The following is a 14809-nucleotide window of genomic DNA, read 5'->3' as shown; positions in this document are numbered from 1 at the left end:
ATCATGAGATGTAGGACACCCCCGGGCCTCTGTGGTCCTGGGGCCTCTCCAGTCTGCCCCACCCACTCTCTGATCACACACACTCATATGCACACAGTCCCAGCCCTCTGAGCCCCAGAGAAGAGAATAACTGACTGACTGACTGAGTGAATAAGTGATTTGCTAATGCAGTGATGAGGGGGCCTCAAGCTCTGGATATTCTCCCAAACCTAGCGAGAAGACCACTTCTCCCTCCTTTCTTTACCGGGAAGGGGAGGCCACAGAGAAGGTTCTAAGTGAAAACAACTGGAGCTCTCTGCTGGATGGATGTGGATGACTCGTCTTTTTCCACTCCTTTCGCACAGTACTGCTTGGTAGAACTGTGATAGAACATGGCTGGGGCCTCATCTGGGGCCTCAGCGCCAGCAGCAAGCCACCCATACCCCAGCTATGCTCAATTGCTCCAATCAACCTCTCTCACACACACACACACACACACACACACACACACACACACACACACACACACACACACACACACACACACACACACACACACACACACACACACACACACACACACACACACACACACACACACTCACACATACATACACAGACTCCCACCACAAGCTAATAAACTCCAGATGCAGGGATGCAGGGGGATGGAGGGATGCGCTCTGCAATGTGTCTCCTCTCTTTCTGCAGAACTGAGGTTGATTTACCCTGGGACGTCCTTTCTGCCACCCAGACTGTTCTCTGATTTACTCTCTCTGTCTTCCTGTCCTTCTTCAATGACCTCAAAACAGTTCTGGCTCTTTACATGTGTCTTAGTTAAGCAGGCTGCGCATAAAGGATGTCTCAGTTAGACTAGTCTCTCTCCACAGACATTCATATAAATGTTAGCCAGCCAGCACAAGACGTCCAGTACGTCTCGCGAGACTACAGTAAGATTAGACTGTCTCTGATGTATAGGGAGGGAAGAAGGGAAGGAGGGGAAGATGGAATGAGTACTTTGAAGTAGTTCTTACATGCCATCCTCCTCATATATTTTGGATAAGCTGGCTCATCATAGAGATTACATTGGATATGAGGACTGTACAGTAGGTTAGCATTAGTCCACTCACCAGGTTCCTCCTCCTCTGTGTCATGTTCATCTACCACCACTAGGGTCTTGGTAGAAGTCCTGGTGTTCATCATCATGGCTAGGATGATCTCTCCGTTGACAGACGTACAAGCCTCGTCCGGTTGGATACACTGCATGGAAAGAAACACAATCACAATGAGACCACTGAGAGATCCAAGATAATTCAGCCTTGGTATTCATACACCATGTGAAAATATTTCATACAGTATATTACTTTCATTCATATCTTATGAATTTCATTAATTTCATATGTTACATATGCAACATCAGCCCTGAGTCACCAAGACATTGTGGGGAATATCCAGCATGGAAGAGGAGGCTTTGGCCTGGCAGCAAGCAAACCAACGTTCCATAAGGCAACAACATCTGAACGCAGGAAGCTGGTGGTCGAGGAGGTGCGCAGACAGGAGGAGACTGCAAGAAGTGCAAAGGCTGTCTCTCTTGCTAAACAAGGGCAATGGACGGGGTGGGAAGGCCTGGAGAGGACAAAGATCAACTGGAGTGAGCTTTGGCAAATGGAGGCAAGCAACATCAGCTTCATCATAAGAGCTGTTTATGATGTGCTTCCATCACCCAAAAATCTACATCAATGGTATGGCGAGGACTCGACCTGCCCCCTCTGCCCAGCTCCAGCGACTCTCAGGCATATAATGACAGGTTGCAAGACCAGCCTCTCACAAGGCCGCTACACCTGGAGGCACAATCAGGTCCTCAAGAGCCAGGCTGCAGCACTTGAGACCAAGAGGAGTGCAACCAATTCATTACCTCCAAAAACAAGCAATCCCGTCAAAACAACAACATTCATCCGGGAGGGACAGAAAAGGCCCAAGTATCCTCCTACGAAGCCAGAAACTGGACACCTAGCCATGGCCCGGGACTGGAAGATGCTTGTCGATATTGGCCAGCAACTCATTTTTCCACCTGAGATTGCTTCTACCAACCTTAGGCCAGACATGGTACTCTGGTCCCCTTCACGAAAGGCTGTGTACATCATAGAGCTCACAATCCCGTGGGAAAACTCTGTTGAAGAGGCCTACGAGCGTAAGAAACTGCGCTACACAGAGTTGGCAGCAGACGCAACTCAGCGTGGCTGGAATGCAAAAGTCTGGCCAGTTGAAGTGGGATGCAGAGGATTCGTGGCTTCTTCCACCATCAGGTTGCTGAAAGAACTTGGAATCCATGGACAGGCTCTGCGGCAGACCGTCAGAGCAGTTTCGCAAGCAGCTGAAAGAGGCAGCCAGTGGATCTGGATCAAACGGAAGGACCCTTGCTGGGCTATAACTTCATGACCCCTCCACCCCCACCTGAGAATCCAATTCAGATCCCTCCAACTTGAGGAGGGCATATGAGGTATGCGGTCAGCTGTAGGGCTGGCTCAGGGAAGAGGACGCCCCTGCCTTGCATAGTCCCGTGGGACATCTTAATTGGGCATGGGACACAAGCGAAGGCTTGATCACCCTTTAGCTGGCCACCTTTGATGAGGGTGTTTAGTGATTAAAGGCCGAAACACCCACTGATTCGAAGGCACATTACTGAGGATGTGTCACAAAATTGACATCTTAACCCAGTCTAAGAAATAAACCTCCCATGCCACTCTGTCAACATCACGGCAAATCTCATGTGAGTGCATTCCATCTATTGGCACAATGGACAGTTTTTAACATCTCGTCCCGTGTTTTATTATTCATAACACATGGAGTTTCCTATTCAAATAAACAGTTTTTCGTATGATTTGCTTATCAGCCATGAGACTGTTACATGCTTTTCATTCATATGACAAAAGCAGTTTATAAGACCAATCAATAATCAGATCTCTACACTACTCGTTGACCACACATATCATTTTCCAAGAAATCATACCTAGTCAAAACTCATGTTCCTTCCCCTGATCCCTATCCTAACCATAATGTAAATAATCAGCTGCAGCGCTGCTCTGGCGTGAGTCAGCTTAGAGCCCCAGCCTGACTCTGACAGGACATTTTAACGTAAAATACCCTCTGAGACCCAAATAGAGGGCGGCTGGGTGAGCACTGAGCAGAAAGAACTGCTTGGAAAAGGTTATGAAAGTGGAATGACTTAGCAGAGATGGAGGGAGAGTGAGAGAGAGAACGAGAGAAAAAGAGGGGAGTGAAAAAAGGAGAGAGAGATATACAGAGAGAGAGAAAGCGTGAGAGAGAGAACAGTGAAGAACAAACACCATTGTAAATACAACCTATATTTATGTTTATTCATGTTCCCTTTTGTACTTTAACTGTTTGCACATCAATACAACACTGTATAAAGACATAATATTTATTATTTTGGAACCTTTGTGAGTGTTTACTGTACATTTTTATTGTTTATTTCACTTTTGTTTATTGTCTATTTCACTTGCTTTGGCAATGTTAACATATGTTTACCATGCCAATAAAGCCCCTTAAATTGAAGTAAAATGAATTGAATTGAGAGAGACAGGACTAAATGCAAGAGAGAATGCGTGCGAGAGAGAGGGAGAGACAGAGGGAGAGAGAGAGAGAGCGAGAAAGAGAGAGAGAGAGAAAGAGAGGGGGGGGGGGCTAAAGGCAAGAGAGAGAGAGTGGGATTCTGGTACGGTGAGGAGAGGGGAAAGTGAAAATGACACTTGAGTTGTTGGCTTGTTTTGGTTCTACAGATGGTTTCTTAGGAAACCTGAAGTAGATGTATGCTTCTTGCTCTGGTTCAGAATGGATTGAGACTGACAGATGGTGCAGCAGGCCTAGCTCGTGCCAAGTCTGCAAACTGGAGCACAGACCTTCTGAATGGCTGGACTGCCCAGTCACACAGTAAACACTACCTAACTTACGCCGAGTGCTCTTCAAACTACCATGAAATGTATGAATCATTGCATAGACCACAGATTCAGGTCATGCCAGTTAAGTCTGGGTTACTGCATGTAGGGCTTTGAAAGAGGTAGATGCTACAGTATGTACCACTGGCAATGCAGGAGTTTGGTCTAGCAGTGGCACTGCCAGGCTCTGGACTACACACGCCCCGTGAAAGACCAGGGTTCAATCCCTGGGCCAACATCTACAACTCTTCATACTGCACCTCTTATTTGTCCACCCACCCCTATTCAACATTGTCTATCCAAAAAATGAATCAGGTCATTTGTCAATGGCTTATGCTCCTCGCAGTTTACTCTGAGTCGATATTTACATCATGCCCACAAATTGGGGAAAACATTTTTCCCAATTGTAAAGGAGCCAACTTCATCATAGATTTTTTGTTATGTAGAAAGAAAGAGAACATGCTGAAAAGCTGCTGTTGTTCAATGTACATGTAACCAGATCAAAAATCACGACCTACAATTTGCAATGCTCCCACGTAGCGAAATAAAACCTGCGAGAAGTGCTCTGTGGCTTCAGGCTATTCAGCATGAGAGAGGGAAATGTGGAGACCTGGTGGTCAAGTAGGATACACCTAGCTACATTGCCTTCAGAAAGTATTCATAGCCCTAGACTTGTTCCACATTTTGTTGTGTTGCATTGTGTACTCATTTATAGAAAATGTAATGCTGAAATGTCAATAAGTTTTCAACCCCTTTGTTATGGCAAGCCTAAATAATTTCAGGAGTAAAAATGTGCTTAACAAGTCACATAATAAGTGGCACTCACTCTGTGTGCAATAATAGTGTTTAACATGATTAATAAAGACCAGACAGGGTTTCCCAGTGCCTCGCAAAGAAGGACACCTATTTGTAGATGGGTAAAAAATAAAAAGTAAAGCAGACATTGAATATCCCTTTGAGCATGGTGAAGTTATTAATTGTACAATGGATGGTGTATCAATACACCCAGTCACTACAAAGCTACAGGTGTCCTTCTTAACTCATGTTGGAGAGGAAGGAAACTGCTCAGGGATTTCACCGAGGCCAATGGTGACTTTTAAAACAGTTACAGAGTTTAATGGCTGTGATAGGAGAAAACTGAGGATGGATCAACAAAATTGTAGTTAGTATCCACAATACTAACCTAAATGACAGGGAGAAATGAAGGAAGCCTGAACAGAATACAATTATTCCAAAACATGCATCCCGTTGCACTGAAGTAAAACTGGAAAAAAAGCTAAAATAATTTATTTTTTCCACATACTCAGTATTCATATTCGTCAATCACTCCTGAGTTCCATCAATCACACCTGGGCTGCAGTCACCTATCCGGACCCGTTTGACTGCCTTCGCGGAGCCCCACCGGGCCTTCACAACTGGACTGCCGACGTTATCTACCCGAAGGAGTTATTCGGCTGGCTCCTCCGTCGCGACGTTACCTGAACGCCCATCTGCGGCCTGCTAACCGTTAGCTGTCTTACCGGCTGCTATCTGAATAGACAATTTTTTTTATTTTTTTTATTATTTTTTTAAATTATTATTATTATCTTTTCTTCTTGGGCCTCTATAACTATATCTATTGTTTTTATTTTTGTTGTTGTTGTGTGATTTGGATTAATCCCCTCTACCACACGGAACCCCACTAATCTACTGACGGAACGTAAGGGGTGGCTAACAGACCTCCATCCTATGCTAGCTTGCTACCGATGCCCTGGCTAGCTGTCTAAATCACCAACCAACCTCTCCACTCACCGGACCCTTTTGATCACTCGACTAAGCATGCCTATCCTTAATGTCAATATGTCTTGTCCATTTCTGTTCTGGTTAGTGTTTATTGGCTTATTTCACTGTAGAGCCTCTAGTCCTGCTCACTATACCTTATCCAACCTATTAGTTCCACCACCCACACATGCAATGACATCTCCTGGTTTCAACGATGTTTCTAGAGACAATATCTCTCTCTTGATCACTCAATACCTAGGTTTACCTCCACTGTATTCACATCCTACCATACATTTGTCTGTACATTATACCTTGATGCTATTTTATCGCCCCCAGAAACCTCCTTTTACTCTATGTTCCAGACGTTCTAGACGACCAATTCTCATAGCTTTTAGCCGTACCCTTATTCTACTCCTCCTATGTTCCTCTGGCGATGTAGAGGTGAATCCAGGCCCTGCAGTGCCTAGCTCCACTCCTATTCCCCAGGCGCTCTCTTTTGACGACTTCTGTAACCGTAATAGCCTTGGTTTCATGCATGTTAACATTAGAAGCCTCCTCCCTAAGTTTGTTCTATTCACTGCTTTAGCACACTCTGCCAACCCGGATGTTCTAGCTGTGTCTGAATCCTGGCTTAGGAAGACCACCAAAAATTCTGAAGTTTTAATTCCAAACTACAACATTTTCAGACAAGATAGAACTGCCAAAGGGGGCGGTGTTGCAATCTACTGCAAAGATAGCCTGCAGAGTTCTGTCCTACTATCCAGGTCTGTACCCAAACAATTTGAACTTCTACTTTTAAAAATCCACCTCTCTAAAAACAAGTCTCTCACCGTTGCCGCCTGCTATAGACCACCCTCTGCCCCCAGCTGTGCTCTGGACACCATATGTGAACTGATTGCCCCCCATCTATCTTCAGAGTTCGTGCTGCTAGGCGACCTAAACTGGAACATGCTTAACACCCCAGCCATCCTACAATCTAAACTTGATGCCCTCAATCTCACACAAATAATCAATGAACCTACCAGGTACCTCCCCAAAACCTTAAACACGGGCACCCTCATAGATATCATCCTAACCAACTTCCCCTCTAAATACACCTCTGCTGTCTTCAACCAAGATCTCAGCGATCACTGCCTCATTGCCTGCATCCGTAATGGGTCAGCGGTCAAACGACCTCCACTCATCACTGTAAAACGCTCCCTGAAACACTTCTGCGAGCAGGCCTTTCTAATCGACCTGGCCGGGGTATCCTGGAAGGATATTGATCTCATCCCGTCAGTAGAGGATGCCTGGATATTTTTTTTAAAATGCCTTCCTAACCATCTTAAATAAACATGCCCCATTCAAGAAATTTAGAACCAGGAACAGATATAGCCCTTGGTTCTCCCCAGACCTGACTGCCCTTAACCAACACAAAAACATCCTATGGCGTTCTGCATTAGCATCGAACAGCCCCCGTGATATGCAGCTGTTCAGGGAAGCTAGAAATCATTATACACAGGCAGTTAGAAAAGCCAAGGCTAGCTTTTTCAAGCAGAAATTTGCTTCCTGCAACACTAACTCAAAAAAGTTCTGGGACACTGTAAAGTCCATGGAGAATAAGAACACCTCCTCCCAGCTGCCCACTGCACTGAAGATAGGAAACACTGTCACCACTGATAAATCCACCATAATTGAGAATTTCAATAAGCATTTTTCTACGGCTGGCCATGCTTTCCACCTGGCTACTCCTACCCCGGACAACAGCACTGCACCCCCAACAGCAACTCGCCCAAGCCTTCCCCATTTCTCCTTCTCCCAAATCCATTCAGCTGATGTTCTGAAAGAGCTGCAAAATCTGGACCCCTACAAATCAGCCGGGCTAGACAATCTGGACCCTTTCTTTCTAAAATTATCTGCCGAAATTGTTGCCACCCCTATTACTAGCCTGTTCAACCTCTCTTTCGTGTCGTCTGAGATTCCCAAAGATTGGAAAGCAGCTGCGGTCATCCCCCTCTTCAAAGGGGGGGACACTCTTGACCCAAACTGCTACAGACCTATATCTATCCTACCGTGCCTTTCTAAGGTCTTCGAAAGCCAAGTCAACAAACAGATTACCGACCATTTCGAATCTCACCATACCTTCTCTGCTATGCAATCTGGTTTCAGAGCTGGTCATGGGTGCACATCAGCCACGCTCAAGGTCCTAAACGATATCTTAACCGCCATCGATAAGAAACATTACTGTGCAGCCGTATTCATTGATCGATCTGGCCAAGGCTTTCGACTCTGTCAATCACCATATCCTCATCGGCAGACTCGACAGCCTTGGTTTCTCAAATGATTGCCTCGCCTGGTTCACCAACTACTTCTCTGATAGAGTTCAGTGTGTCAAATCGGAGGGTCTGCTGTCCGGACCTCTGGCAGTCTCTATGGGGGTGCCACAGGGTTCAATTCTTGGACCGACTCTCTTCTCTGTATACATCAATGAGGTCGCTCTTGCTGCTGGTGAGTCCCTGATCCACCTCTACGCAGACGACACCATTCTGTATACTTCCGGCCCTTCTTTGGACACTGTGTTAACAACCCTCCAGGCAAGCTTCAATGCCATACAACTCTCCTTCCGTGGCCTCCAATTGCTCTTAAATACAAGTAAAACTAAATGCATGCTCTTCAACCGATCGCTACCTGCACCTACCCGCCTGTCCAACATCACTACTCTGGACGGCTCTGACTTAGAATACGTGGACAACTGCAAATACTTAGGTGTCTGGTTAGACTGTAAACTCTCCTTCCAGACCCATATCAAACATCTCCAATCCAAAGTTAAATCTAGAATTGGCTTCCTATTTCGCAACAAAGCATCCTTCACTCATGCTGCCAAACATACCCTTGTAAAACTGACCATCCTACCAATCCTCGACTTTGGCGATGTCATTTACAAAATAGCCTCCAATACCCTACTCAACAAATTGGATGCAGTCTATCACAGTGCAATCCGTTTTATCACCAAAGCCCCATATACTACCCACCATTGCGACCTGTACGCTCTCGTTGGCTGGCCCTCGCTTCATACTCGTCGCCAAACCCACTGGCTCCATGTCATCTACAAGACCCTGCTAGGTAAAGTCCCCCCTTATCTCAGCTCGCTGGTCACCATAGCATCTCCCACCTGTAGCACACGCTCCAGCAGGTATATCTCTCTAGTCACCCCCAAAACCAATTCTTTCTTTGGCCGCCTCTCCTTCCAGTTCTCTGCTGCCAATGACTGGAACGAACTACAAAAATCTCTGAAACTGGAAACACTTATCTCCCTCACTAGCTTTAAGCACCAACTGTCAGAGCAGCTCACAGATTACTGCACCTGTACATAGCCCACCTATAATTTAGCCCAAACAACTACTTCTTTCCCAACTGTATTTAATTTTTATTTATTTATTTATTTTGCTCCTTTGCACCCCATTATTTTTTTATTTCTACTTTGCACATTCTTCCATTGCAAAACTACCATTCCAGTATTTTACTTGCTATATTGTATTTACTTTGCCATCATGGCCTTTTTTGCCTTTACCTCCCTTCTCACCTCATTTGCTCACATTGTATATAGACTTGTTTATACTGCATTATTGACTGTATGTTTGTTTTTACTCCATGTGTAACTCTGTGTCGTTTTATCTGTCGAACTGCTTTGCTTTATCTTGGCCAGGTCGCAATTGTAAATGAGAACTTGTTCTCAACTTGCCTACCTGGTTAAATAAAGGTAAAATAAAAAAATAAAATAAAAATATCCCAAAAGAAAGAAATTATCTCACTACAATACATTACAATAGAAAGTTATCAAAAATAGATAAGATCTTGCTATCATGGAAAGGAAAATACTTGTCTATTTGTTGAAAAATCACCCTGATGAACTCTTTAGTCATATTCCAGTTGACCTATTTGCTTATGGTCTAGCCTACACCTAGCAACCAGTTTTTCAAATTATATAAGCAAAAAAACTTTAAACTTTAAATTAAACGGGCCGATTTATATAATAACGATGAATGATTAAATATGAAAGAATTAGACCTCTCACTAAAGACTTCAGTCATACAAAAGTTATACTTAAATCCAAACTGGTTCCTATAGTAGATTAGTAACAATGTCTCATCCTATGTTCAAGAATAGCCTTTTCCCGTTTATTCAGATTATAACCTCTCAAATCAAATCAAATTTTGTTTGTCACATACACATGGTTAGCAGATGTAGCAAAATGCTTGTGCTTCTAGTTCCGACAATGCAGTAATAACCAACGAGTAATCTAACCTAACAAGTTCAAAACAACTACCTTATACACACAAGTGTAAAGGGATGAAGAATATGTACATAAAAATATATGAATGAGTAATGATACAGACTGGCATAGGCAAGATGCAGTAGATGGTATTGGGTACAGTATATACATATGAGATGAGTAATGTAGGGTATGTAAATATATAAAAGTGGCATAGTTTAAAGTGGCTAGTGATACATGTATTACATAAAGATGGCAAGAAGCAGTAGATGGTATAGAGTACAGTATATACATATGAGATGAGTAATGTAGGGTATGTAAACATATAAAGTGGCATTGTTTAAAGTGGCTAGTGATACATTTTTTACATAAATTTTTCCATGATTAAAGTGGCTGGAGTTGACTCAGTATGTTGGCAGCAGCCACTCAATGTTAGTGGTGGCTGTTTAACAGTCTGATGACCTTGAGATAGAAGCTGTTTTTCAGTCTCTCTGTCCCTGCTTTGATGCACCTGTACTGACCTCACCTTCTGGATGATAGCAGAGTGAACAGGCAGTGGCTCGGGTGGTTGTTGTCCTTGATGATCTTTTTGGCCTTCCTGTGACATCGGGTGGTGTAGGTGTCCTGGAGTGCAGGTAGTTTGCCCCCGGTGATGCGTTGTGCAGACCTCACTACACTCTGGAGAGCCTTACGGTTGTGGGCGGAGCAGTTGCCGTACCAGGCGGTGATACAGCCTGACATGATGCTCTCGATTGTGCATCTGTAAAAGTTTGTGAGTGCTTTTGGTGACAAGCCAAATTTCTTCAGCCTCCTGAAGTTGAAGAGGCGCTGCTGCACCTTCTTCACCATGCTGTCTGTGTGGGTGGACCAATTCAGTTTGTCTGTGATGTGTACGCCGAGGAACTTAAAACGTACTACCCTCTCCACTACTGTCCCGTCGATGTGGATAGGGGGGTGCTCCCTCTGCTGTTTCCTGAAGTCCACGATCATCTCCTTTGTTTTGTTGACGTTGAGTGTGAGGTTATTTTCCTGACACCACACTCTGAGGGCCCTCACCCTCGGAGTGGCCATCTCGTCGTTGTTGGTAATCAAGGCTACAACTGTAGCGTCGTCTGCAAACTTGATGATTGAGTTGGAGGGGTGCATGGCCAAGCAGTCGTGGGTGAACAGGGAGTACAGGAGAGGGCTCAGAACGCACCCTTATGGGGCCCCAGTGTTGAGGATCAGCGGGGTGGAGATGTTGTTACCTACCCTCACCACCTGGGGGGTGGCCCGTCAGGAAGTCCAGTACCCAGTTGCACAGGGTGGGGTCGAGACCCAGAGTCTCGAGCTTGATGACGAGTTTGGAGGGTACTATGGCGTTAAATGCTGAGCTGTAGTCGATGAACAGCATTCTCACATAGGTATTCCTCTTGTCCAGATGGGTTAGGGCAGTGTGCAGTGTGGTTGCGATTGCGTCGTCTGTGGACCTATTGGGGCAGTGAGCAAATTGGAGTGGGTCTAGGGTGTCAGGTAGGGTGGAGGTGATATGGTCCTTGACTCGTCTCTCAAAGCACTTCATGATGACGGAAGTGAGTGCTACGGGGCGGTAGTTGTTTAGCTCAGTTACCTTAGCTTTCTTGGGAACAGGAACAATGGTGGCCCTCTTGAAGCATGTGGGAACAGCAGACTGGGATAAGGATTGATTGAATATGTCCGTAAACACACCAGCCAGCTGGTCTCCGCATGCTCTGAGGACGCGGCTGCGGATGCCGTCTGGGCCGGCAGCCTTGCGAGGGTTAACACGTTTAAATGTTTTACTCACGTCTGTTGCAGTGAAGGAGAGTCCGCAGGTTTGGTAGCGGGCCGTGTCAGTGGCACTGTATTGTCCTCAAAGCGAGGAAAGAAGTTGTTTAGTCTGTCTGGGAGCAAGACATCCTGGTCCGTGATGGGGCTGGTTTTCTTTTTGTAATCCGTGATTGACTGTAGACCCTGCCACATAGCTCTTGTGTCTGAGCCATTGAATTGCGACTCTACTTTGTCTCTATACTGGCGCTTAGCTTGTTTGATTGTCTTGCGGAGGAAATAGCTACACTGTTTGTATTCGATCATGTTTCCGGTCACCTTGCCCTGGTTAAAAGCAGTGGTTCGCGCTTTCAGTTTTGAGCAAATGCTGCCATCAATACACAGTTACTGGTTTGGGAATGTTTTAATAGTTGCTGTGGGTACGACATCTCCGATGTACTTGATAATAAACTCGCTCACCGAATCAGCGTATTTGTCAATGTTGTTGTTTTACGCAATGCGGAACATATCCCAGTCCACGTGATCGAAGCAATCTTGAAGCGTGGAATCAGATTGAACGGACCAGCGTTTAACAAACCTGAGCACGGGAGCTTCCTGTTTTAGTCTCTGTCTATAGGCAGGGAGCAATAAAATGGAGTCGTGGTCAGCTTTTCTGAAAGGAGGGGAGGGGAGGGCCTTATATGCGTCGCGAAAGTTAGAATAACAATGATCCAGGGTTTTACCAGCCCTGGTAGCACAATCGATATGCTGATAGAATTGACAGAGTCTTGTTTTCAGATTAGCCTTGTTAAAATCCCCAGCTACAATGAATGCAGCCTCAGGATATGTGGTTTCCAGTTTTCATAGAGTCAAATGTAGTTCACTTTAATGTCTACATATCTTACATTACTCATATCTCATTTATATACTGCATTGAGACCCAATCACTGGACACTTTAATAAATGGATCACCGGTAACTTTAAACAATGCCACTTTAAATAATGCCACTTTAATAATGTTTACATATCTTACATTACTCATATCACATGTATATACTGTATTTTATACAATCTACTGCACCTTGCCTATGCCGCTCGGCCATCGCTCATCCATATCCATATACTTACTCCATATACTTACACATTCTCATTCACCTCTTTTGATTTGTGTGTATTACGTAGTTGTTGGGGAATTGTTAGATTACTTGTTAGATTTGTGTGTATTAGGTAGGGTTTGGGAATTGTTAGATTACTTGCTAGATATTACTGCACAGTTGGAACTACAAGCACAAGCATTTCGCTACACTCGCATTAACATCTGCTAAACATGTGTATGTGACCAATGCAAATTTGATTTGATTTATAGATTGCAAAATAGTTGGGAAGAGATTTTTGATGTACCGATTCCATGGCACATGGTTTATGAACAGATATGCAAAACGAAGCCAAATTGAAAACTTAGAAGAAAAAAAAATCCAACTATGACAGACAAAAAGAGAAGAAAAAAATCCAGAAAATCACATTGTAGGATTTTTTATGAATTTATTTGCAAATTATGGTGGAAAATAAGTATTTGGTCAATAACAAAAGTTTATCTCAATACTTTGTCATATACCCATTGTTGGCAATGACAGAGGTCAAATGTTTTCTGTAAGTCTTCACAAGGTTTTCACACACTGTTGCTGGTATTTTAGCCCATTCCTCCATGCAGATCTCCTCTAGAGCCGTGATGTTTTGGGGCTGTTGCTGCGCAACACAGACTTTCAACTCCCTCCAAAGATTTTCTATGGGGTTGAGATCTGGAGACTGGCTAGGCCACTCCAGGACCTTGAAATGCTTCTTACGAAGCCACTCCTTCATTGCCCGGGCAGTGTGTTTGGGATCATTGTCATGCTGAAAGACCCAGCCACGTTTCATCTTCAATGCCCTTGCTGATGGAAGGTTTTCACTCAAAATCTCACGATACATGGCCCCATTCATTCTTTCCTTTACACTGGTCAGTCGTCCTGGTCCCTTTGCAGAAAAACAGCCCCAAAGCATGATGTTTCCACCCCCATGCTTCCCAGTAGGTATGGTGTTCTTTGGATGCAACTCAACATTCTTTGTCCTCCAAACACGATGAGTTGAGTTTTTACCAACATTTCTATTTTGGTTTCATCTGACCATATGACATTCTCCCAATCTTCTTCTGGATCATCCAAATGCTCTCTAGCAAACTTCAGACGGGCCTGGACATGTACTGGCTTAAGCAGGGGGACACGTCTGGCACTGCAGGATTTGAGTCCCTGGCGGCGTAGTGTGTTACTGATGGTAGGCTTTGTTACTTTGGTCCCAGCTCTCTGCAGGTCATTCACTAGGTCCCCCCATGTGGTTCTGGGATTTTTGCTTACCGTTCTTGTGATCATTTTGACCCCACGGGGTGAGATCTTGCGTGGAGCCCCAGATCGAGGGAGATTATCAGTGGTCTTGTATGTCTTCCATTTCCTAATAATTGCTCCCACAGTGGATTTCTTCAAACCAAGCTGCTTACCTATTGCAGATTCAGTCTTCCCAGCCTGGTGCAGGTCTACAATTTTGTTTCTGGTGTCCTTTGACTGCTCTATGGTCTTGGCCATAGTGGAGTTTGGAGTGTGACTGTTTGAGGTTGTGGACAGGTGTCTTTTATACTGATAACAAGTTCAAACAGGTGCCATTAATACAGGTAACGAGTGGAGGACAGAGGAGCCTCTTAAAGAAGAAGTTACAGGTCTGTGAGAGCCAGAAATCTTGCTTGTTTGTAGGTGACCAAATACCTATTTTCCACCATAATTTGCAAATAAATTCATTAAAAATCCTACAATGTGATTTTCTGGATTTTTTTTCTCATTTTGTCTATAGTTGAAGTGTACCTATGATGAAAATTACAGGCCTCTCTCATCTTTTTAAGTGGGAGAACTTGCACAATTGGTGGCTGACTAAATACTTTTTTGCCCCACTGTATATATTTTAGCTTAGCATGTGCAAAATCCTAGAGGAAAACCTGGTTCAGTCTGCTTTTCAACAGATGCTGGGAGGAAAATGCACCTTTCAGCAGGAAAATAACCTAAAACATAAAGCCAAA

The 14809-nt window shown here is 44.4% G+C and overlaps 1 protein-coding gene across 1 annotated transcript in view; it reads right to left on the bottom strand.

The window, feature by feature from the left end:
• The window catches only part of LOC109903012 (transforming growth factor beta receptor type 3), a 148020-nt gene that overhangs the window by 11859 nt on the left and 121352 nt on the right, over nucleotides 1-14809 (bottom strand). Inside the window, exon 14 of the mRNA XM_031785775.1 lies at nucleotides 1107-1236. Within this exon, the coding sequence (XP_031641635.1) occupies nucleotides 1107-1236 (130 nt within the window). The remainder of the gene's footprint in view (nucleotides 1-1106; nucleotides 1237-14809) is intronic.

The sequence above is a fragment of the Oncorhynchus kisutch genome, linkage group LG13 (assembly GCF_002021735.2).
Source record: "Oncorhynchus kisutch isolate 150728-3 linkage group LG13, Okis_V2, whole genome shotgun sequence".
In the NCBI taxonomy this organism is placed as follows: domain Eukaryota; kingdom Metazoa; phylum Chordata; class Actinopteri; order Salmoniformes; family Salmonidae; genus Oncorhynchus; species Oncorhynchus kisutch.
Note: the sequence above shows the minus strand (reverse complement) of the source record. Positions and strands in the feature narration are given on the sequence as shown.